We start from the raw sequence: 27,317 nt of genomic DNA, 5'->3' as shown, positions 1-27,317 counted from the left end.
ACCACTAAAATGAATCGAAGCCTTAAAATGATTTGAAGACCTAAAACGAGCCAAAATCCTAAAATTGATCTAGAGACTAGAATGAACAGAAATGACACTAAGTACTTGAACATCGTATAGCATGTAAATTGTATTGAATGAAATTTCATTGCATACAATGGCTGATTATTAATGTTTTATAATATCTTATATGACATGTTCAAATATTATCATAACATCATTTCTAACATAATATGCAACACAGGCCTTAGGTGTGCACTCAACATAGTTCAGTGTTAGTAGGCTCATATCACATGCCAATACATACCCAAAAGCATATTTCTTTGCTGGAATTTCAAGCATGATTATTTAAGTCCATTTTTGCATAGCAACGTATCTCAATAATGTCATATTTGCAACCCTAGTGTTACTAATCTCATTACCTGAATTTAAATCATTTACTAATTCACTTTTGAACAAGCCAAACTCAATATCATTGAATGGTAGAAAACATATTGATCATATTTCTTAGATATACACCAAACGAATGAATCTAAATGCATACATACTTACCTTGCTTTTCATTTGGGGCACCAACTAGTGCAATAAGATGTTAGGAAAAGACACTTGTCCTCTATTGGTTGCACAATGCCCTCCCAGTTCTCAAGGCTTCGCCTTGATTAATCCGGACCGATCTACGTTGCACACATGATTTTAGTGTAGACCTGACGAATTTGACCCATAGGCGGAAATTCACGGCTCCTCTTGGCCCCGTCAATTTTTTAAGTATTAATTAATATTGAAAAAATATATGTTTTAAAAAAATAAATAAAAATATTTACCCACCCCTCAATTAAAAAATTATATTTATGAAAAATAAAAAAATATTTTAACTCCCACCTTAATAAATTTCTAGTTCCGCCCCTGTAATACCCCAAAAATTTGATTGTGATTGAAGTGTAAATATTGAAAGTTTGGGGACTAAATGTATAAAGTTGTAAAAGTATAGTGACTAACAATGTACATTTTCAAAAGTTATATTTTAGATTTGTAAATTAGTAGTTCAGCCCAATACAATTATTTTAGTGGGTTTCAGATTTTTGATCCGGAGTTTGCATAAAAGTCTATTAAAGGATAAAATTCGCTAAATTATTCAGATAACCGGCTCGAATAGAAAGTTTATAAAAAAATTACAAGAAGGTAGATTTGGGTTGGAAAAATTATATGGATATTTTTAAATAGAGAAATTTAAGTTGGATTCGGTTGAATTTGGTGACAATTGCATTATAAAGTGAGATAGTGCATTTAGTGATTAAAATGAAATTTTAGAAAATTTGAGGATCAAAAAGAAAAATTGAGAGATGAGAATTTTATAGCTATTTAATAATATTAAAATAGAGATAATGGAGTGGTATGGTTATAAATTTGGGAATTCATTAATGGTAATTTGAGTTTTTGGCCCAATCTGAACAAAAAAAAATTATTGTTTTTAAAAGTCAAAATTGGAGGATTTTTCCCCAGAAATTTCAGGAGTCTCTTCTTCTACAACAGTTGCTGAAAATCATAGCCAATGTGAGCAATTTATTTTCTTTTCCATTTTTGATCAAATTGAAGAAGATTTTAGGCTAAAGTGTGAAATAATAAAATAATTCCCATTAAATTCTCTACAATTTGGTGTAATTATTTCTTGGTTTCATGCTTGAATGGTGAAAGTTGTGATTTTGGTGGATGAAGGGGAGTTGAGAATTTGATGAAATTTAGTTAGATTTTGATATTAGGAGTGTTGTAAGGTTATAATTAAGCATAAAAGTTGAATAAAAATTGTTGGAGGGATTGGTCTGATGATTTGGCCATTAGGAACTTGGTTGAATTTGAACTTTTTTTTTTGCTTTGAATTTGATTGAGAATGATTATAATTGATTGGAAATGAGTTTTACTTGATGAATCAAGCTTGAAACAAGTTGGAGAGTATTAGGTGTCTATTTTGCATGACTTGAGAAATTAAAGCATAATTATGTAATTGTTGAAAATTACTGTATTGTGCTGAAGGTGATTGTGTTGATGATATTAGTTTCTTCAATTGATTCATTTGTGTTCATTTGATAAGCTAATAAAAGTGAGTGAATAAGTTCAAAATGCAAATTAGTTAAATCAGTTTAAATTGATAATTTGGACAGTAAGTTTAGAAAATCACTATAAATTCTACAAGAATAAATAAAAGACGATTTTTATACCTATTGGATTTGTAGATCAATCTAGTTTTGTTTAAAAAAAACGGATACTGATTTATAGGTGTATACAAAAAGATATAAAACTTTAATCTGTGATAGGTAAGAAACTTGGGTAGCAGATTCTACTCCAAATAGATTATGTAAGCTAGATTGAAAATTTTTCCATAAAATGTACAAGTTGAATTAGAAGAAATTACTTATATGGTTAGATTTTTATTCGAGCCTAGTCTTTAATGGTACAAACGGAATATTTTTAAGTGTATAGATTAATACAAAAAAAATACTTCATTGAGGGCAGTGCAAATTGCCAGTATATGAAATAGTGGTAAATTATGCATTTTGTGATATTTTTATGTTATATGCTATTTTAATTGGTTGAAATAAGCCAACTCTATTATCTTAGCATGAAAATTATGACATTTATCATATGAGGAAAATATGATAATTTCATGGAAATGTTGCTTAGATGATGAATTTATGTTTAAATCAAAATAGAAACTATGTTAGGAAAACTTAAAAGTATTTGGCCAAAGGAAAGAAATAAGGAAAACTTGTGGTAAAATTTTACAAGGTTAGAAATTATGAATGAGTGATTCTATATGATTAGAATATGACTTGGGCCAATTTGGAAAATAGTGAAAGTATAGGGATCTAATCACAAAAATTGGAAAATATGAGGATTAACATGTAATTGTTTAATAATTGATGTATTAGGATGAGATTAAAAGTTGGAGTGCTAAATTTGATGTCTAGATGGTGAATTGGAATATTTGTGAATTTAGGATTAAATGACAAGAAGGACTATATTAAACAAAATTGAAAAGTTGAATTGAAAATTTAAAAGAATTTAACTTATGGTTGAAATTATGATATTATGGATTTAGAATCAAATTTAGAAGAATAAAGAATAAAATTATAAATATGGATAAATTAGGGATTAAAGTTGAAATTGTGTATAAGATAATGTGTAAAGTCTAAATAATTATTAGATGGACTTGAATAGTTAAATTGGGATTTGGTTTAATGTGAAAAGTTGTATAAGATAGAGATCAAATTCGTAAGTTTTAGGAAAGTTGGTTTTGAAAAGACAATTGGGTAAAGTTAATGTATTACATTTAATATAATGTAAAAATAGTTGATATGGATTTAAATTGAATATTTAGGAACTAATTTGTATATATACTAAATATTAGATTTATAATTGAAAGAAAAGTTTACTAGTGGTTAAATGTGAAATGTTGAAAAGTCAAGTGAATGATTGTAAAAAATTTGTTAGTATCGATTTAATAAAAAAATTAGTATCGAATATTCGTTAATAATATTTTTAAAACATTTATATTAACATTAATTATTAAGTTAATTAAAGTATTAATATATGTTAAAATAATGTCTGAAGTTGATAATTATTCTTTAAATGTTTTATATTAATAAAGATATAAGACATAAATAAAAGCCCATTGTATAAGACATGAGGGTCAATGATGTAAGAGGTAGAGTGAACAAGTACATATCACTCATATGACACATGTTCTTTTGCGGTGCATGGGGTGGAGTGATAATTGAATACAGTACAGATCACTCATATGACTCATGTACCTTTGTGGTGCGTGAGGTAGAGTGATAACTGAATATAGTACATATCACTTATATAACTCATGTAACTTTGTGGTGCATGAGGTATAATTGAATACAATACAGATCACTCATATGACTCATGTACCTTTGTAGTGCATGAGGTGGAGTGATAATTGAATGTAATACATATCACTCATATGACTCATGTACCTTTGTGGTGCACTAAGTGGAGTGATAATTGTATACAGTACAAATCACTCATATGACTCATGTATCATACATTCTCATGATTATGTAATGGGCTGTAAAAAGAAATTAAAGAAATAGTACAATACATGATATATTATATGAAAACAGTACAACATCAGATATAAAACAGTAAAAGATACAATACAGTAAGAGAAATTGTGTAATAAAAGAAAAGATACAGTAAAAAAATCCATACAGGAAAAGGATCAATACAGTGAAAGGAGTGATACAGGAAAAATAATAATATAGTGAAAGGATTGATACATGAAAAGGAGTAAGTATATGATAAGGAACGATACAATTTTAATTATTACATTTTACAGTAAAATGTTATAAACATATTGTAAACTACATTGAATGGTTATAGACTATGAATTATATTGGTTTGAATTTACATACGAATGATATGTATATTTGTGTAATGAAGATAATATAATAAAAGTTGTTGTCAGTGGGAGGTCATGTGGTGGTAGACAACAAAAAAAAACCTGTTTTAGAATAAATTTGATTATAGATGTTACAGATATATTATGTATAGTGTTGTAAAAAGAAAATTCTAGAAATTGTGCTCAAACGGGAAATGATATAGTATAAGAAATAAAGAAAGGTGAAAATATGATAAGATACTAAATGGTTATATATGATGGTAGTAAAATATTGTATTATAAATATTAATCAGTTAAGTTTTAAATTGGACAGTTTTATATTATGATATGAAATAGTATTAAACTGCGCATATACTATGCGAGATCGAATGTAAAGTGGAAAAAAATATTACATTATGATTATATGTGGTTAAATAGTCTGATTCTAAATGGTTAAATTTGGAAATTTTATAAGAAACAAAATTTTTACCGTTTTCAAACAGTAACTATTATACAAAAAGCGTGACATTCTTAACTTGTATTCGGGTACGAATACGGGTTAAGGGTGTTACATCTCCTGCCCATACCTGATTACCCAAACCGATTTACCCGATGAGACCTGCTATAGACCCGAACAAGATGACCCAAAATTGATCTGAAACTAGAAATAACCCGAATCAAATCAAAACGACCCAAATTTTAGTTCGATAGAAAACAATCCGAACCGAAATTAACCTGAACTAAAAGCAATCCGAACCAAAATTAACCCGAACCGAAAGCAACTAGAATCGAAAGCAACCCATACTGAAAGTAACCCGAATCGAAAATACACGAACCGAAAGTAACCAAAACTGAAAGCAACTCGAATTTAGTTTACTTATATCCGATCTGAAAAGAACTTCAACCCGATTTTAACTCGATAATTGAGTCTAAGTGAATGAAAAATTTATTTATTATTTTCTATTTTAGTATTGATAAATAGTAAAATGATGTACGTTTTATTCTCATTTTATATTATACTACTCGTTTTCTTATAATAGTTTAATGGTTCAATATAATCTTTCCTCAGTTAAAAGACTATCTCTATATCTGATGAAATAACTTCTAGTTTTGAACTTGGACTATGATAATATATATATTCACATAAAATTCTTGATTTTAAAAGATTTATCTCTATTACTAAAAACGAACCGTAAAAGTAGAAAAATGTGTTATAAAGTCATAATTATTAAAAAGTAAAGAAATAAAGAAAAAAAATAAAATATGATATAAAAATGAAAGGAAAAATAATAAATGTCGACGGCAATAACAAATACAAAAGTAGGTGCCGTCACATATCAACTAAGAATAAAAAAAAGAGAATAAATGACTTAAAGATTTCTTTAGAGATAGACAACTAGGATTTTTTATAATAAGTTTTATGATAATATTAGTATTATATATGTAGACACTCGTTTTTGTTCGGGTCTACTAAAATTATTATTATATTATAAATATTAATTTTGTTATTATTATTTTTTATTATTATTATTATTAGTATTACAATTGTACATTTTTGTGTAGGCCCACTGAGCCCCAATTACAAGCTACTCAGCCTACCCGAGGCCCAGTACATCAGCCAAACAACCAAGCATGCCCAATACACCCAAGACCCAGTAACACATGATCTAAAACCCAGCTGGTTCAACCGACCCGAAACCCGAACCGGCCTACTAGACAACCTAATAGATTAGGGTTTTACTTTTTGCTTCAGCCGCCTCTCTCTATGACTGTTGGATCAGATTTGATCCAACGGCCCAAGTAACCCATATTAGGGTTTCAACCCTAATTTTCTTCCAGCTCAGCCTCCGCTAGCAGTGACAATGCAGATTCCCAGCCAAGTTTCCCCTCGCCACCGCCGTCATCGAGTCGTTCTTATCCACACAGTGACTGAAACTCATCGAACAATGATAACCACCACAAATGTCAGAAAAATCAATCCAAGTTAGAGAGAAAAATAAAAATAAATGGAGACAAGTACCAAAGATATCCCAAAAGAGATTTAAGTTATGCCACTACCTTATCTCCTCGTTGGCAGCAAAAAAATCAGAGGAATTGACATGCAATCAGGGATTCAGATAGAGAAGACCATTCATAAGGGGGAGAAGACAGAAAAGAAAAATCCATTCGGGGTTTAAGAAAAATATAGAGAGAATTGAAAAAAGAGAACCCAAAAAAAAGAAAAAAAGAAACCGAAAATATCACCAAAACTGAAGAAAAAATAGAGAGAGATCTCACCTTGGTTTGAAGCCGTGGAAGCCCCAAAGGTCATCGTTTTCCAGATCTTTCAAAAGGTACAACTCTAGATCTATGGCTTTCAGTGGCTTAAGAGGGTTTAATATTTGGGTTAAGGGTGAGGAGGAGAGTGTTCTGGGATTTTTTTACTTCCTCCAGCTGTCGTAGGCCACCGTGAAACAGAGCCGGTGGGCGGCGGTTCCTCCCGTCTCCGATGAGGAGTTGAGAGAAAATTTTTATTCTCTCTCTTCCTCTGTTTAAAGGCACTAAGCCAAATGAGAAGTTAGGGAAGAAAAGCCATTTGGTTGGGCTTATATATTATCAATGAAATGGTGTCGTTTAGAAGGGACCTTCTGTGTGTTTTCAGTGGTTGGGTTAATTGCATTCTAGGTCCCTTCTCATCTGTAATATGTTATTTTGGTCATTAATAAAATATATGATATTTTACTTTGGGAATTTATCTTTCGATATTTATGATTTAGTCACTGATTTCATGAATCATGATATTTTCTTTAACATTCATATTTTGGCCACCATATTAGTAGTTGGTTTAATTATTATTTGCTACTTTATGTTTCTGGTTTATTTTATTTTAGTCTTGTATATTATTTATGGGTTATTTATATTTCTGGTGCTTGTATTATTTAACATTTGTGACTTGGGCTCTGGTTTATCTTGTAATTAATGTTTAGCTCTTTTAGTTTCTGTTAATACCATTTTAGTCCCTTAAGTTTCTATTTTTTCTATTTTAGTCCTTTAAATGTCTGTATTTACTATTTAGACCTTAAGTTTCAATTTTTATTGTTTTAGCCCTTTAAGTTTTAGTTTTTTCCACTTTAGTCATTTAACTTTATGTATTTATTATTTAGTCCTTTAAATTTCTGTTAATCATATTTTAGTACCTTAAATGCTTATTTTTGGTATTTTATTTTGGTTTGTAATTTTTACTTATTTTTATTTTAGTCATTTATGTATGAATGTATTTTACATATTTTATGGTTATGTGTATTATGTAAGTAATGTTTTTAGTTCCATTTAATGTAAACATGTTATTTTGTATTTTTTATTACATTTATTTTCATTGCATTTTATCCATGGATGAAATATTCGAATTTTCAAGAACACGTATTTGTAGAACAGACGTGGAAAGTATCACTTGATCAAAATGGTACAATCCGATATGACATTCGAACAAATGTGCACTTGAAATAAAATAGATTTTATTTTGCTAATTAATTCTTTTTATTTTAAGTTGAACAACGCGATGAATATTACTAAATAGAGATTTATTTTTATGCAAATATCGATTTTCATTTTTATATTCGATTCACATTTTTTAAAATCAATTATGAGAGAATATTCTTTTACTGATAAAAAATAGTCGAGTTAGCTTTCCCGATAGAGGATTGTTAATTTCGAGATTTCTTTTCAAGTTAAAGAATTTTCTCTAATTTATTAATTCGAAGAAAATTAATCATTGTTTGATAAACGGATCATATTTTAACTTTATATTCGATTCCTAATTTCCACCATTTACAACAATGTGTAAGCGACACAGTACCAATTTTGGGCACTGTGGGGTGCTAATTCTTCCCCACATGTAACCGACTCTCAAACCTGTTTTAATTGAATCTTTATAAACACAGGCCAGTTGTTTGTTTAAAAAAGGGATTTTTCTTAAAATTATTTTTAAAAAACGTTTTTAGGTATTCGACATGCCTAACCCAAAGGTCGATGGCGACTCTATCTAATTTAATTCAAATTAATACAAATCACCCAATTTTTCCAAATAAAGTCATAATCTTTTTTTTTTAAATAATATTTAATTGTTTTTCAAAAAAAATGGTTATGACATATTGACGATTCCACTGGGGACTTTTTTTAGAGACTCAGACTATAGGTCGTTTACACATTGTCGTAGTGGTGGAAATCGTGAGTTCGAGTCTTTAGTTAACTTATGATTCGTTTATTGAAGTTTTAATTGCTTCATTTTTAATTGTCATACTAGCATTTGAATTTTATTTTTCAGCTTTTTCCATGTTTTTTTGTCGAGTTTTTTCTTTTCCGTTTTTGAGTCAAAGGTAGGTTTGTTCCTCTTCACACACATCACATGCATTTTCATAACATAAGCTCTAGACACGAGCTTCGTTCCAATTAAGTTGGGGTGAATGCTTTACTCTCGTAAGAATTTATTCTTTGTATGAGTTTTAGCAAATAACCCATGTGATACATACCTTATACCTTCGTAGGGATTTATTCCTCGTATGGGTATAAGGTAGTGAATCCCCTAGAATTGAACTTGTTCCGTTCGAAACCTGTAATGGGTGAGGATTGAGGGTCTGACAGCCCAAGGGGCACCGACATCAAGGACAATTCGAGTACTCTTTCCTGATATAGCCGAAACCATGCATATAGTGAACCGTAGAACGGTCACCCTAGGTATAGTCATACTGAACCTCTGTACGACAGTAGGTACCCAAAGTAAGTGTACACAAAGAAGGATCATTTCTAAACCTTTCCTTTTGCTTTAAATTTTCTTTTCGAATAAAAGCATGCGAACTAGATACCAAGCGATTAAGACTAATTTCTTGAAAATAATCATTTTGGGTAGATAACATGTCCGAGTAGGAATGTTATTTAATTAAAGCATGTTCAGGTAGATATCATGATGGGATAGGTGTTATATTCATCTTTGAGTAACATTTTTATATGTATCTATTGTCTTACATGTACTAACTTATTTCAATTCTTTTGTTTGTGTATACTAATTTATTTCTTTTCTTTTGTTTATATCACTCATCATCATTTTTGCATTGCATTGCATCATCATAACATAATCCAAGAGTGTTGATCCGTAAAGGGATACTCGAGATAAATTTTTTACAAGAAGAGATAAAAGATTTCAACCAAGAAGTCAAGTACATAGACATGGACCGAAGGTTAAAAGAAGTTTAGAGATTTCAGAATGAGACTTGCTTGAAGATCGTGCAGTATTCGAGACTGAAACGGTGATCCATTGATCCGAGGAATAATCCAACAGTTGAGTCTTATCTACGATAATTTCATCTCTAAGCATCAAGGAGCGATGCACTAACTTCAGCATCACCGGGGCATTAATGGAGTCAGATTACAAAACACTTAAGGGGCATCGTTTTCGAGGACAAAGATCCGAGATGAAGTAGTGATCCATTCCAGACTCAATATCTAAGCGAAAGCAAGTCTGTAAAAGGGACTGTCTTGTAGTGTAAAAGCTTTTATTTCTGGTGAAAATTGTTCTATGATATTCATCGTTGGGATCAACATTTTTGCATATGCATTTACATCTTTGCATTTTGCATCTGCATTTTATTTTTAAGCATTTTCACATGCATCATTCATAAAAACATGGGATCAATTTATGGAGAAGTCGATGGAAGTGATCCTGATCACGTTACCACATTGTGAATAGATAAAAGAAGCTGACATCAGTACGATGGGAGCTTGTTCGGCTGGTTGTAGTATTGAACCTTCCAGGATGATTTAAGAAAAGAGTCTCCGATGCATGAGGTTTTTGATGTTGAAGTTGTGTGCAATTACCACATAGGAAGCTCCAGACATTCCACTGAGAACTGTAAGGCACTAAAGCGCAAGATCCAGAACCTGATGAATTTAGGGGCATAGACAATCAAAGAAAGATGGGGGCATTACATTTATCATTTGCATTTGTAGAGATTGTTTTGTTTGAACTCGTTTTTGTAATATCTTTAATATGTGCTTAAATATTTTAATCTTAATGATTGAATTTATGCTACCTTCTAAGGTTGAATAATTGAACAAATTTTAATCTTTAGTTCTTCAAATATCAAATGAATTATATATTCTTTTAGTTCTTCAAGAATTATATATTTTTGATATATGGAAAGATTAGACCTTTCTTATACCATCCAAAACCCCAAAATAAAATCTCTTGATTTTTTACCTGAAATAATTCATGGTCACTACCAAAAGATTAAATTTTAACATTATTCATCGTTGAGACTTTGAAATATTACCTTTATCTTTTTTTAGACCCAAAACTCATACACGTACCTTTCATTGAGCCAATAAAGTCATACTATCATCATCTTAGACGTAAAACCAACATTTTTCTACCAATAAAACCTTAAGACATTGAGTACAAGATGTTCACTTGAACATGAACCTTCCTACCATAATAAACAATGTAGGGCATCTCGCATCAATCCAATTCTGATGACATGTGAGGAATTGCTCCCAAAGCTAGTTAAGAAGAACCTTGTGACTCCAGTTCAATTCAAACCAAGGGAAGCCCCATATTCTGAAGGCCATGATATTAACGCCATATGCAGCTATCATATTGGGAGCTCAGGGCACAACCACTGAGAACTGTGTGGCATTGAAGCACAAGGTCCAAGATCTGATTGATTCAAGGGGCATTGATGTTCAATGTGTGATGGGGGCATTCTGGTCAGGAGTTGGTTGGGGCATCCATAAGGAGTTTTATTGCATTTTCATGCGCATTTTCATGCATGTCATCTTGTTTGAACTTTTTTTTCTATCTACGTGTAAATGTTTGTAAGTCACTTGACGTTTGAACATTTTAAATAAAATGCTTCCTTCTTAGTAAATGAATAATGAGCAAATTTCAATCTTGAAATTCTTTGAATATCATTTTAATTAAAAGTTTTTCAATAATTAAGGTTATAAATATTTGACAAATAACAAGATTGAACCATTGAAAAACAAGGATCCCTTGATCCTAATCTAAATATGCACCAGAATCCATACCCTTCTCTTGAAAAAACCAAGCTAACTCTTTCCTCGCATGTACAGTTAATCATCTTGGCATTCAGGTATGTGTTAGGAGTGGACAAAATGGGGCAACTAGCACATGAGATTACAAAAATAATTCGTTTCTACTTCTGTTAATGACGTTCAATGATGATCATAATCTTCTTAGATGGAATGGTCATGTAGGTGAATCTAGTTTAGGCCATTTGTTTGGGAATTGAACTCTAACGATGAGATTTTCTGACCTTCAACAGACACTGGGACTATAACAGGATCTCCTCAATGAGCTTAATAAATAGAATCCATATACCTAGAATATATATATGTATAAAATAAAGCTGATCTATTCCGCTAAAGCAATTGGTTATAGAGGAAACTCGAAAGCTCTGGCTTAATGAATATATTACATTCAAACCATGACATTGATTGGGTATTTGACAATCCGATGTTTGCTCTACTGTGGTTGTCAAGTCGAAGACTTTGTGATGATATGAATCCTTCAGCTAGCCAAACAAAGGCAATTATAAAGATATACATGTACAATAAAGCTGAATTCAGCTAGCCAAACAATTACAAGTTAAATCAAATTTCTTAAATAAGGAGTTTCAATGAATATGAACTAAGGGAGTTAAGGAACACCTGTTATAGTCAACTTCACACAAGCACTCAGAAATCTCATTTTTAGACAGATATTTCTGCACTACCTTGATTAGAGGAGTTTACGAAGCTTAAACAAATGGAAGATTTCAAAGAAGTGAAACAAAAGTGTTCTAAAGAGTCTAGCAATTAACCAAGCTAGTTACGACATTTTGTCCGCCTTTGATCAAAATGTCAAACCAAGAAAGAGGGGCATACTATGGTCTTCACGATGACCAAATCGAAGAAACAAACCTTAGAGTTTAGGTAGCTAACCTCAAAACCAATATTTTGATCTTGATATTTGTCAAAGATTTGTAGCTATCTATGATTAAAAGAGTAGTTGATTCTTGTGATATCCAATGAAATCTTGTTTATGATTTGTTTCAATTGTGAAACTTAGAAGGAAGCAATATTTTTTTTTCAAAATTGTTTTGATAGTTTTCTAAATTTTGAAAATCCAAAGGAAGAAAAAAATTTTCAAACAAGATAAGCTCTCTGGAAGTATCTTGGAATTAAATGAATATCTCTCTGAAGCTCAAGATTGAAGTTGGGGCAAGGGAAGCCAATTTTTGGGACAAAATTTAATGGGGCAAGGAAACAACTTGTCTAAGGTCGAGGTTTACAAGAGTACATTCTGGTGGAAAATAAAGACTATGCAACTATTGCATAAGAGGCGATCGCACAAATCCCTTGATAAGGCATCGTAAAACTCGAATGAGATCATGAGAGCTGGGAGTTGGAGAACACTTCCAATAGATGAGTACAGAAGTCACTTCAACAGATCAGTGAACATCAAATAAATTAGAATATCAAACCTTTGACAGACTTTTTATTCTTTCCTTAACCATTCTCAAATATAGTATTGATATTGACACTTGTCAAATAACTATAATTTATTGAAGGATTAATAGTGTAATTAATTCTTTGATATCCAATGAACTCTTGTTTTATGATTTGTCAATTGTGAAACCTCGAAAGGGGCAATATTTTCAAATCTTTGATTAAACATTTTTCAAAACTCTTTTAATTGATATTTGCATACTTTTGAAAATAAAAGAAGAAGAAAAACATTTTTAAACAAGACAATCTCTCTAGAGTAGATCTTGGTAGCTGACATGTGGCTCTCAGACACAAAGCTGATGCTTAGAATCAGTGTTGAAGCAATCAACATCAAATATTGGGGCATCTTTGAAGCAATCAACATCGACTATTGGGGAATCTTTGAAGCAATCAACATCGAATTTTGGGGCATCTTTGGGGATTCAACATCCTGATGTGAACAATCAGATCTTCTGAAGGCATTTCCTCCACCAGTAGGAAGAAGCCAACTATCACTATTCTTTGAATTGTTTCTCTTGAAACAAATTTTGTCTCTCGAGATAGTTTCTTTTGAAAAAAATCTTTGAGTTTGTTTCTCTGGAAACAAAGTTTTGTCTCTTGAGACAATTTCTTTTGAGAAAAATCTTTGAGTCTGTTTCTCTGGAAACAAAGTTTTGTCACTCTTGAGACATTTTCTCTTGAAACCAACCTTTGAGATCATTTCTATTGAAATGAATTTGTCTCTTTTGAGACAGTTTCTCTTGAAGCATTATCTATGAGTCAGTTTCTCTTGAAACCGTTATCCCTAAAGATGGCCTACCATCCTCATCACGTAGGAACCGTGTCATCCCCCGACCAGACTTCCTCATCACGTAGGAGTCGTGTCACCCTTTATAACCACCCGTCCTCATCTTGTGGGAATTGTGTTATCACCTTACCTAAAGATGGCCTGTCATCCTCGTCGCGTAGGAACCGTGTCATCCCCTGACCAGACCTCCTCATCACGTAGGAGTTATGTCATCCTCATAACCAGCCGTCCTCATCACATATGAACCGTGTTATCATTCCTAAAGATTGTCTTCTGTCCTCAAAACGTAGGAACTGTGTCATCCCCCAACCAGACCTCCTCATCACGTAGGTGTCGTGTTATCGCTCTTCCTAAAGATGGCCAGAACTCTTCATCACCTATGAGTCGTGTCATCCACCGACCAAATCTCCTCATCACGTAGGAGATGTGTCACCCTTAGATGACCAGACCTCTTTATCACGTATGAGTCGTGTTGTCCCCAACACAAACATATCCAATTTTTAAACCAAAAAATAAGAACCGGACAAAAACTTGTTGTCTTTTTTCATCTTTGCCCTATTCTTGTTAACACAAGAATGTGCAAAGAGGTCCAGCTGTAGACACTCATTTTTGTTCGGGTCTACCAAAAATATTATTACATTATAAATATTAATTTTGTTATTATTATTATTATTAGTATTACAAATGTACATTTTTGTTTAGGCCCACTGGAACCCAAATTACAAGCTACTCAGGCTACCCGAGGCCCATTACATCAGCCCAATAACCAAGCATGCCCAATACACCCAAGACCGAGCAACACAGGACCCAAAACCCAATTGGTTCAACCGACTCGATTGGATTCGGCCCGAGACCCGAACTAGCCCACTGGACAACCCAACAGATTAGGATTTTACTTTTGGCTTCAACTGCCTCTCTCTATGACCATTGTATCGGATTTGATCTAACAGTCCAAGCAGCCCAGATTAAGATTTCAACCCTAATTTTCTTCCAGCTCAGCCGCCGCCGCCAATGACAAAGCATCTTCCCAGCCGAGCTTCCCCTTGCCACTGCTGCCATCGAGTCGTTCTTATCCACACAGTGACCGAAAACTCTTCGAACAGTGACAACCACCACATCAATCAGAAAAATCAATCCAAGTCAGAGAGAAAAATAAACATAAATGGAGACAAGTACCAAAGATATCCCAAAAGAGATTTAAGTTCTGTCACTACCTTATCTCCTCGTTGGTAGCAAACAAATCAGAGGGATTGGCATGCAACCATGGACTCGGATAGAGAGGACCATTCATAAGGGGGAGGATAGAAAAGAAAAACCCATTTGGGGTTTCAAAAAAATATAGAGAGAGAATTGAAAAAAAGAACCCAAAAAAAAAAGAAAAAAACAAATCGAAAAAAATCACCAGAACTGAAGAAAAAAATAGAGAGAATGGATCTCACCTTGGTTCGAAGTTATGGAAGCCCTAAAGGTCGTCGTTTTCCATATCTTTTAAAAGGTACAACGCTAGATCTATGGCTTTCGGGGTGGCTTTAGGTTAAGATGGTTTGATATTTGGGTTAGGGGTAAGGAGGAGAGTGTTCTGGGAGTTTTTTACTCCCTCCGACCGTCGTGGAATGGAGCCAGTGGGCGGTGGCCCCTCTCGTCTCCGATGAGGAGTTGAGAGAAAATTTTTATTCTCTCTCTTCCTCTGTTTAAAGGGATTGAGCCAAATGAGAAGTTAGGGAAGAAAAGCCCTTTGGTTGGGCTTATATATTATCAATGAAATGATGTCGTTTATGAGGGACCTTCTGTGTGTTTTTAACGGTTGGATTAATTGCATTCTAGGTCCCTCCTCGTTTGTATTTTGTTATTTTGGTCATTAATAAAATATATGATATTTTACTTTGGGCATTTATCTTTCGATATTTATGATTTAGTCACTGATTTCATGAATCATGATATTTTCTTTGACATTCGAATTTGGCCACCATATTTGCAAATATTCTATTTTAGTCAATGTTTGGCAGTTGGTTTAATTACTATTTACTACTTTACGTTTTTGGTTTATTTTATTTTAGTCTTGTATATTATTTATGGGTTATTTACATTTCTGGTGCTTGTATTATTTAACATTTGAGATTTGGGCTCTGGTTTATCTTGTAATTAATATTTAGCCATTTTAGTTTCTGTTAATACCATTTTAGTTTTAGTTTTTGCCACTTTAGTCATTTAACTTTCTATATTTATTTTTCAGTCCTTTAAATTTTTGTTAATCATATTTTAGTCCCTTAAATGCTTATTTTTTGTATTTAATTTTGGTTTGTAATTTTTACTTATTTTTACTTTAGTCATTTGTGTATGAATGTATTTTACATATTTTATGGTTATGTGTATTATGTAAGTAATGTTTTTAGTTCCATTTAATGTAAACATGTTATTTTGTATTTTTTTTATCACATTTATTTCCATTGCATTTTATCCATGGATGAAATATTCGAATTTTCAAGAACACGTATTTGTAGAACGGGCGTAGAAAGTATCACTTGATTGAAGTGGTACAATCCGATACGACATTCGAACAAATGTGCACTTGAAATAAAATAGATTTTATTTTGCTAATTAATTCTTTGTATTTTAAGTTGAACAATGCGATGCATATTACTAAATAGAGATTTATTTTTATGAAAAAATAGATTTTATTTTTATATTCGATTCACATTTTTTTAAATCAATTATGAGGGAATATTCTTTTACTGATAAGAAATAGTAGAGTTAGCTTTCCCGATGGAGGATTGTTAATTTCGAGATTTCTTTTCATGTTAAAGAATTTTCTCTAATTTATTAATTCGAAGCAAATTAATCAATGTTCGATAAACGGATTATATTTTAACTTTATATTCGATTCCTAATTTCCACCATTTACAACAACGTGTAAGCGACACAATACCAATTGTGGGCGTTGTGGGGTGCTAATTCTTCCCCACACGTAGTCGACTCTCGAACCCGTTTTAATAGAATCTTTGTAAATGCAGACAAGTTTTTTTTGTCTAAAAAATAATTTTTCTTAAAATTATTTTTAAAAGACGTTTTTAGATATTCGACCTGCCTAACCCAAAGGTCGATTTCGACTCTATCTAATTTAATTCAAATTTATACAAATCACTCAATTTTTCCAAATAAAGTCATAATCATTTTTTTAAATAATATTTAATTATTTTTTCAAAAAAAATGATTATGACAATATATATATATATATATATATATATATAATTGGTGATGAAAATATATTTTCCTATATTATTGACCCAAATGTCCATACTGGAAGTTATGTGTCTTATACGGGTCAGAAAGATGACGTGTTTTATAAAAATTCTTTGAAGATGTTAAAATTGTCTACGGATGAAATGAGGCATGAACATCACATTAGCATCATACCTTACGTATTTATTATTATAATACACCAGATGCAATTCCAGAGAAAATGAATTGCCAAATGTTAATTATTACAATATTAACTATAAAAATCATTATTATATTTGATAAGAATGATGTATGTATTTTGTTGGCTTAAACTAAAAAAATTCTTAAATTGCACGAATTAACTTACCTCAATGGTTAAAAGAATTATTGATGTTTATATAGGTTATAAGTTCGAGCACCAACGATTGCAAGGATGATTGAACGCTCATTATCAAATGGTTGATAATATTAAGAACACAGACTACTTTATAATTACCTTAGCTTAATAAAAAAGAAATTCTTAAATTATTTTTTATCTCTTAAATTATTTTTTAAAATTAAATTCTTAAATTATTTTACGTCTTACCATTTTCTTAGTTAAAAATTTATTTTGACTTGAGATGTTGACATATCATATAAAGTTAGATACTTGTCTTGACTAGAAAGGAATTTAGATGTTTAAAACAAAAATAATTACATAGTTTAGATATCTATTTTAATTAAAAAATAATTTAAATATTTAAAATGATTACATATAGTAATTTAAAGGTTTGCTTTAACCAAAAATTAGTTTAAAAACTTAAAGATGAAAAACGATATAATTAGGGTTGTAAATAAGACAGATAGATGGTGAGTTACTTGAGTTGTCTCTTTTGTTTATCTCATTTCTTTGCTTCATCTTTTAGAAGATTTCTCGTTGTAAGTCTTTCGGATCATCGGTAAGTCTTAATCTCATGATATTCTGGGATGGATGCCATAAACGGTGTGCAAGCAGGTTGGCTAGAGGTTGTCTACGTTGAGTTTGCTTTTTGTTCTGCTCTATTTCTCGGTGCTCTTAAAGGTCCTTTCTCGTTTCTCTTTTACCTTCTCTTGATGCTGTTTGAGAAAAATAAGGTTCTTTCATGGTGTTCTTGACTCTATGTTATTTTTTCCATTGGATGTTTCCCAGGTTTACTTGTTGGACCTATTGCTGCTTTGATACTGATAATAGGAAATTTGGGGGTCATCATTGGATTGTTACCTGCACATATTGCATGGACTGTGTACAAAATCATAAGGTTCATTTCATCGACATAGATTCGAACTTGTCGAAATTTCGGGTTGTGATTTCGGGGATCCAGGTTCCATTTTTTTGACCTTGGGTTGGTAATTGCAAGTATAATAGATGCGATGCACCCATTAAAGTTGCTATATTGATTGTTTTGCCTATTTTATTCGTGTAGACACTCATTTTCGTCCATATATTTTTTATTTTTTACATATATATATATATATATATATATATATATATATTATAGTTTGCAAATGGTTTTTGGAAATACGTATATAATATATAATTTTTAAAACATTTTGAAAATATATATAATATAGTTTTTAAAACATTTTGAAAATATATATAATATAGTTTTTAAAACATTTTGAAAATATATATAATGTATAGTTTTTAAAACATTTTTAAAAACTATATAATATATAATTTTTAAATCATTTTTGAAAATATATAGTTTTTAAAATCATTTTTTAAAATTTATATAATATATAGTTTTTAAAACATTTTAAAAACATACATATAATATATAGTTTTTAAAAATCTTTTTGAAAACTTATATAATATATAGTTTTTAAAAAATATTTTTAGAATATATATATAATTTTTTGAAAACATTTTTAAATATGTATAATATATAGTTTGAAAATGTTTTTGAATTTTTGGAAACATTTTTAGAATATATATAATATATATTTGTTTTTATTATTTGTTTTATTTTATTTTATTTTATTTTTTCTTTTATTTGTTTTTATTTATTCTTTTTTTTCAGGTCCAAGTCCAAGGCCCAATATGTCCAAAACGGGCAAGAGCCCCAATCTGTTCGAGTCCAACATCGGCTAAGTGGGCATGTACCAGTCCAAGTCCATTAGGGTTTGAAAAACCCTAACATAAATAGTCAACAGGTCAACGGCGCTGCAAGGGATCAAACCAACGGCCAGCGTATTTTTCGGTCACAGCAACGAGACTGAACCATCCCAAGGCGACGGGTATAAGATGCACAAAGATCTTGGAATGGCCAACAAACCCCGACCATTTCGGGACCAAGCAACCAACACCGGGGCTATAAAAAGCCCCCGGTGAGACACAATCGGGAGAACAACATCATTGACGGAACCCACGAGTAAACTGAGAACCAACGATGACAACAAACACAAAAAAACCAAGCAACAATGAGAAGCAAAGCCACGGTGAACATCACCGAACATCAACAGTAAATCAAAAAACCAACAAAACCAAGAGCCAAAACACCATCATCAAACCGAATCATCGAACCAAAAAACCATCGAAACAAAAACCACACAAAATACAGACAAAACCAAGCAGGAGATCAAAAAGTACAAAAGTTTTTTAAGGAAGTTTTTTAAGGATATCATAAAAAGCCGAGGACTTTCGTCGAGGTTGCGTTGGGAAACGAAGGGTCGTGTCAGAGAAGGTAAAGATCGAAGCTTTGGATCTAGATCTACTCCGATCTAGACCTCCTTTTGGTTTTTCGAGGGTAGATTCAAGTTCTCGGGGTAAAGAGGGACATTTTGGGGAAATTATGGGTTTTTTCGACCGCCGTCGGTGGTGCGGTGGAGAAAGGCTGGGAAGGTGTCGGCCATCAGTCGATCGGTTATAGCTTGAGAGGATTTCAGAGAAAGGGTGAGAGGTTATTTTGAGAAAGAGGGAAAATGAATGGGATTTAGGCATTTTTTGACTTATATACGACCCGTTGGACCTGTGGTTCGACCCAACCCGAAGGAAGGATCCACGTGTTTTCTAAGGTAAAAGGGAAAAATTGTTTTTTTGGTCCCTTATTCTTTGTAAGAATTCATTTTGGCCCTTTAATTCGAATTTAACCATGATTTTACTTTTAATTTTATCCCCTAATTTCATTTTCTTTTAAATTAGTCCTTTTTTATTTTTCGTGTTTTATATATTTTTTATTTCCAATTTTGTATATATGTTTTTATCGTTTTTTTCATATGTATATATTTATTATTATTATTTACCTCTTATTTTTTCCTTTTCTTTTATTCCATTTTATATATATTTTTTGGTTTATTTAATATTTTAATTATTTTTTATTTGTATTTTTTATTTTTCATGTGATTTGTTTTTTGTTTATTTATTTTTTTAAATTGTTTATATTTTTTATTCTATTTTTTTAATTTTAATTTTTATTTCTTTTAATTTATTTAGTATTTATTTATTTATTTATTTATTTTCTCTAACGTTCTTAACTTTGTAGATAAATTCCAACTGATCAAAGGTAAACAATTCGAATCGAATGTTTTTAATTGTAATTTAATTTTTTCGCAATTAAAGACAATTAGCAAACTAATTGGTACCGAAAGGGCAGTTCAAGGGTGTTAATCCTTCATTGACCGCAACCGACTACTGAACCAGACACATTTCTTGCAAAACGTAGATCAGATAAGATGGTGTCCGACCCACCTAAATTCATTTTAAAATGGACGATGGTGACTCTAACGCGCTTATTTCAAGTCGAAGCCCAATTTCGGGCCAAACTGAAAGACGACCGCGATAGCTTGGCGACTCCGCTGGGGACAGGTAAGTGAGTCAGGCCAGAATTAATTTTTGGTTGTCATTTTATGCGAAAATAGTAAATTTTAATTTTAATTTATTTATTCGATTCCAATTATTTACCTTTGATTATTTTTCAAATAAATAGTTGTACTGACATTTTTTTCAATGATTTCAGATTTTTGAAATGTTTCTAACTCTGGCTCTATACCCGAACTCCAAACCCTTTTTAAGTGAGGGTGAAAGCAACGCCTTCGTGAGAATTTATTCTCCGCACATGCCTAGCAAGTAACCTTCGGGATTCATATACCTTATGTCTTCGTGTGAATTTATTCACCGCATAGGCATAAGGGAATGTATCATCTCGAGTTTAACTTAGTCCACATAAGCTTGTAATGGGCTTAGGACTAAGGGTCTGACAAGCCCAATGGGGGACCAGCAAGGAGAACTCGGGTACCTTTTTATAACCTAAACCAAGAGACTACAAGGAATTAGAGCCCACCCCAAAGTCTCATTCCAAAACCTAGGCTACTTTGATATTATTTCCTGCTTTATTTCATGTTCAAAGCCTGTGAACTAGAAATTTATGCGGTTAGGACTTGTTCAAAATCAACTTGTGGGATAGAGATCATGTTTGGGTAGGAATAATAAGAATGTGGGGTAGGAATTTTTCATTTTCATTATTGTTTTGATTTACCTCACTAACTCTTTTTATTTTTGTTCTCTTTTATTTTTTTGAAATTTGCATCATTCAAAAGAGGTGTTGATCCACTAAAAACGTGTTCGTTAAACGTAAATAATCTGCATTAATGGACAAAGGTTATAATACAAGATATGAAAAGCTCAGAAGTCCAGCTATGGTCAGAAAAGACTCGGAATGGACCGGGTTTACACCAAGCACGTCAAAATTTAACTTTTCCAAAACGGCATGGCGAACGTTGCAGGGGCAAAACAAGAAAAGGTTATTGACCCGGAGAGTCCTTTCGGAGACTTCGAGAACAAGATGAAGAAACCCTAGCTAAGATGGATTCCATTGTTGATGGATTCAAGAAGCAATCAAATAACTTCATATTGTTCCCTTTAATAGAGGCTTCCAAAAGACGCTTTTGTTACGGGAACTAACTCAAAAGATAGTGGAAATCAGAGATGCAATCATTCGAGACTTTTTAAGGAAAACAGCTTGTCACTTGCACGGTTTAGCCAGAGAAGTCGGGAAGGTTTGACAGGGTATTTAACCGGTGACAGAAGAAAGGCGGAAGACGAATCAACCTGTCAGAAGTTGTTCGGGGTCTATAATTTTAAAATGTTTTTTGTCTCCTAAGACGTAACAATTTTGTCCCCAATAAGGATTATTTATAATAACAGATACATTTTTAGATCAATGCCTCGAACATTTCATACATCATGCATTCTTGCATATTTCGCATAATTTTTTTTGCATTCATATGAACTAACAAAAGATTTTCATAAAAAGGGGTACAAACACTGGACATACCTCCAAAAGCTTCAGACACGTGTCATCCTCATTCAAACCAAAAGGAAATGGAAGCTAAGATTGCTCAACTTGAAGAGAACATGCTAAGGTTACAGGAGGAACTGGAAGAGAAAATAAGTCAAAATTAACGAAATACCTTGGATTTCATCACTAGAAACCAGGACTTGTTGGTTTACCAGATTATTTCAAGGTTTTATGGCTTGAATCAAAGGAATGATCCTGGAGCTGAGGCATCTGAGGGGGTAGTTGTACTACCCACTCCATAGTTGACAATGTTACCTGGAATCTTACCAGGAAGTCAAGGAGATTCATCTGCCACGAAAGCACAAGCCTTTATGACCAACCTTCAAAATAATTCAGATTATCACAACATTCCGAGATTTGATGAGGAAGTCAAAACAAATATAGTAAAATCAACCATTAAACAATGAAGTAGGTTGAGTAGAAAACCTCCCCTGAATAAGAAAAAAGGGGAGATCATCAACATTTCAAAATCGTTTGCAGTCGTACCCTCTTCTAGGCAAGAACCAATGAGAGAAAATGAGCATTTCGATCCCATTCTCATGACATACAAGGAGCTCTACCAACAACTGTTTGACGCATATGTGGTGTCACCCTATCCAAAGACACCTCTAAAGCCCCCATACCCCAGGTGATATGACAAAAATGCACACTGTGAATATCATGGCGGTGTTCCAGGGCATACTATTGAAAATTGCCTCGCCTTTAAGATGATTATCCAAAGAATGCGCAACAGGAGTTGGATTCATTTCAATAATACAGAATCACCCCATATTGCACAGAACCCTCTGCCTAATCATCAAGAGAATGAGGAAAGTGTAATCATCGAGGAAAGGGTAAAAAGGCCAAAACTAGAGTTTCCGAAGTGAAGTCACCTCTTGCTTAGGTATGGAGGCAAATGATAAATGCGGGGTTTCTTGCACATCAGATTCCAAAGGGGGCAGACATTGTTGTTATCACAATGAAGATGGACATGATGTACAAGAATATGCCAAATTTAGAGCCTTGATCCAGCTAATGATGGACAGAAAATAACTGGAATTTTATGATGAAAACAATGACACTTCCAAAACAGAAAGAGTCATGGAAAGTGGGGCATCCTGATGAAGCCTTATTCAATTTTGAGGCATCTTGTTTGAATTTGTTTTTTAAACTTTCTCATATTTGGAACTTGTTTTTAAACTTTCTTTGGATATTTCAATGAATTTATGTAGAGCATTGAATCAACTTTACAACTTGAAATTCTTTGAATATCAAATGAATTAAAAAACTCTGTAAGTGATCGGAGTTACAGATCTTTGACAAAGTAACACGAATAAATGCTAATAAAACAAAGGACTTTGACCTTACCCAGAAGATACGCTCAAACACAGAAGATACGCTCAAACACCGTACCCTTCCCTTACAAATAACCAATATAGCCTTCTCCCTTCATAAGGCTTGGTATTTAGATGTGCATAGGTGCGGACAACATGAGACATCTTTTGTATGTGACAATTACTATACTTTTTATTTAAGACGTTCAGTGATGATAATGATCTTCACAGATGGAATAGTCGAGTAAGGAAATCTAGTTTAGGTAAGTTGTTTGGAAATTAAACTCTAAAGATGAGATTCCTTGATTTTCAAAAACACCTAAATTATAACAGATTCTTCTCGACAAACTTAAGAAATTGGACCCGTATACCCAGATTATAATATTATGTATATATAATAAAGCTTGAGTTGTTCCTCTAAAGCAATTAGTTAAACAACCCCGCTTTATGGATAAGATTCAGCTAGCCTTATAAAGGTGATTATAATATACAATAAAGCTTGAGTTGTCCCTCTAGAGCAATTGGATAAACGCCCTAGCTTTATGGATAATATTCAGCTAGCTTGATAAAGGTGATTATAATATCTATACAATGATATTAAGTTGTCCCTCTAGAATAATTGGTTAAACGCCCCGACTTTATAGATTCAGCTAGTCAGACAATAGCAAATTTAAATAATGAGTTTCGGTAAAAATAAACTAAGGAAGTTAAGAAACACCTATCATAGTCAAATTCACATGAGCACTCAAAAATTTCATTTTTAGACCGATATTTTTGCACTACCTTTATCAGAGGAGCTTACAAAGCTTGAACAAATGGAAGATTTCAGAGGACCGAAATAGAAGGTCTAGTAATTGATCATGCTAGTTGTGTCATTTTGTCCACGTTCAATTAAAATTCCAACCCAAAAAGGGGGCATATTGCAATGACCAAGAAATAACATTTTTTTATGGCTGAAACCTTAGAAAATAAGAGGCCAGTCTAAAACCAACTCATAATTGTAAAAGAACTATAACTCTGAAATCATGAAAGAATTATTGATTCTTTTGATTTTCTTTGAACTCATGTTTATAATTTGATTTGATTGCGAGCCTGAATTAAGGAACAATATTTTACAGAATTTTTATATGCTCATATCATTTTCCCTCCTAAAATAAGAGAAAGGAGAAAAACATTTTCAAACAGGATAGTCTCAAATGTTAAAGGCTACAACCCGAGAAAGAAATGGGGCATGGTCGATTCCGAGTACAAGACCGACATACAAAATGAGGCTCCATCCAGGAGATAAAACAGAGCCAATTCATGTTGCATACATCTTAGGCATACTTAAGAGCATCACATTTATTATTTTTTTCACATACATATTTTTTTTGCAACTTTAGAGTCAAGTTACGACTTCAAGACGAAAGATACTCGATTCGAAAGCTCCTTTAAAGATTGATGGTGGTTGCTTGACTCAACACTGAGAAGCTACACCTCAACCGACTTGACATATCTACAGATCTCATAATCAATTTCAGATGGGTTCGAGAGCCAATTCAGAATGAATCCAGATCAGCTTAACTCAATAATGAGTAGCAGGTTTCCAGTTAACATTTTCAAACCAGATTTCAATTCCACGACGGAAGATATCCAGCTGACAGAATTTATCAGTGGGCTTTCCCGTGAATGGGAGTCATCCAAAAATCATATCACTTGGTTCAGACCAACTTAGAGGAACCACATAAAGAATTATAACTGCTTAGACCCGTGAAGGGAAACCATTTTTTAAAAGAAACTATTGGCAGCATAACTCAAGGCAAGAAGGGTTATCTGTCAGCCAAGACCTTCGAGTTCGATTAAATTCAGCTCAAAGGCACACCATTTACATCATAGCTCAAGGAAAGAAGGGCTATCTGCCAAAGACCTTCGAGTTCGATTACACTCAGCTCAAAGGCACACCATTTGCAGCATAACTCAAGGCTAGAAGGGTTATCTGCCAAAGACCTTTGAGTTCGATTCCACTCAGCTAAAAGGCACATCATTTGCAGTATAACTCAAGGTAAAAAGGGCTATCTGCCAAAGACCGTCGAGTTCGATTACACTCAGCTCAGAGGCACATCATTTGCAGCATAACTCAAGGCTAGAAGGGTTATCTGCCAAAGACCTTCGAGTTCGATTCCATTTAGCTCAAAGGCGCATCATTTGCAGTATAGCTCAAGACAAGAAGGGCTATCTGCCAAAGACCTTCGAGTTCGATTACACTCAGCTAAAAGGCACATCATTTGCAGCATAACTCAAGGCAAGAAGGGTTTTATGCCAAAGACCTTCGAGTTCGATTACACTCAGCTCAGAGGCACATCATTTGCAGCATAACTTAAGGCTAGAAGGGTTATCTGCCAAATACCTTCGAGTTCGATTACACTCAGCTCAAAGGCACATCATTTACAGCATAGATCAAGACAAGAAGGGCTATCTGCCAAAAACCTTCGAGTTCGATTACACTTAGCTCAAAGGCATATCATTTGCAACATAACTCAAGGCAAGAAGGGCTATCTACCAAAGACCTTCGAGTTCGATTACACTCAGCTCAAAGGCACACCATTTGCAGCATAGCTCAAGGCGAGAAGGGTTATCTGCAAACAAAGACCTTCGAGTTCGATTACACTCAGCTCAAAGACATATCATTTGCAGCATAGCTTAAGACGAGAAGGTTTATCTTCCAACAAAATACCTTCGAGTTCGATTACACTCAGCTCAAAGACACATCAAATTCGTAGCATAACTCAAGGCTAGAAGGGTTATTTGCCAACAAAATACATTCGAGTTTGATTACATTCAACTCAAAGGCATATCAAATTTATAGTATAGCCTAAGTCGAGAAAAGCTATCTGTCAACAAAAATTGTCGAGTTCGATTACATTAAGCTCGACGACACATCAACCACATGGTGGAGTCAAGAAACTAGTTTCTAGTCGGATTTTTAAACCAAGGTCTTTAAACCGAGAAGAAGACCGAAGTTGATTGCAATTTGGCAACAAGAAGATACATTCCGATTTTAAATTTTGAATTACGGCTTCAATTCTATATCATTTAAAGATGGACTCGACTTCGCAACGGAGGAGTCATCCGCAACTCAATTCGACAGGGAGTTATTCTTAATTGAAATCAATTTTCAACTCCACCGAACGAAAATTTGTGTCCTTTTATTTTTGTCCTATTTTTCGTTTCACGAAAAAGGACAAAGAAGGGCAGCTGTATACACATATTTTCGTCCATATATTTTTTACATATATACATATTATATAGTTTGCAAATGGTTTTTGAAAATACATATATAATATATAGTTTTTCAAACATTTTTGAAAACTATATAATATATAGTTTTTAAAACATTTTGAAAATATATATAATATATAGTTTTTAAAACATTTTTGAAAACTATATAATATATAGTTTTTAAAACTATATAATATATAGTTTTTAAAACATTTTTGAAAATATATATAATATATAGTTTTTAAAATCATTTTTGAAAACTTATATAATATATAGTTTTAAAAACATTTTAAAAACATATATATAATATATAGGTTTTAAAAATCATTTTGAAAACTCATATAATATATAGTTTTTAAAAACTATTTTTAGAATATATATATATATATATATATATTGAAAACATTTTTAAATTTGTATAATATATAGTTTGAAAATGTTTTTGAATTTTTGGAAATATTTTTAGAATATATATCATATATATT

At 32.4% G+C, this 27,317-nt stretch overlaps 1 protein-coding gene across 1 annotated transcript; it reads left to right on the top strand.

Annotated features, from left to right (window-relative positions):
- Window positions 1-7,241: 7,241 nt before the first annotated feature.
- Window positions 7,242-18,382, top strand: LOC120196403 (uncharacterized membrane protein At3g27390-like). The gene is made up of 4 exons (XM_039198215.1): window positions 7,242-7,253; window positions 17,890-18,006; window positions 18,115-18,223; window positions 18,323-18,382. The coding sequence occupies exons 2-4, from the start codon at window positions 17,913-17,915 to the stop codon at window positions 18,360-18,362; spliced, it is 243 nt and encodes an 80-aa protein (XP_039054146.1). The 5' UTR covers window positions 7,242-7,253; window positions 17,890-17,912; the 3' UTR covers window positions 18,363-18,382.
- The last annotated feature ends 8,935 nt before the right edge of the window (window positions 18,383-27,317 follow it).

Source organism: Hibiscus syriacus, unplaced genomic scaffold (genome assembly GCF_006381635.1).
Source record: "Hibiscus syriacus cultivar Baekdansim isolate YM2019G1 unplaced genomic scaffold, ASM638163v2 tig00117034_pilon, whole genome shotgun sequence".
Lineage (NCBI taxonomy): Eukaryota > Viridiplantae > Streptophyta > Magnoliopsida > Malvales > Malvaceae > Hibiscus > Hibiscus syriacus.
Note: the sequence above shows the minus strand (reverse complement) of the source record. Positions and strands in the feature narration are given on the sequence as shown.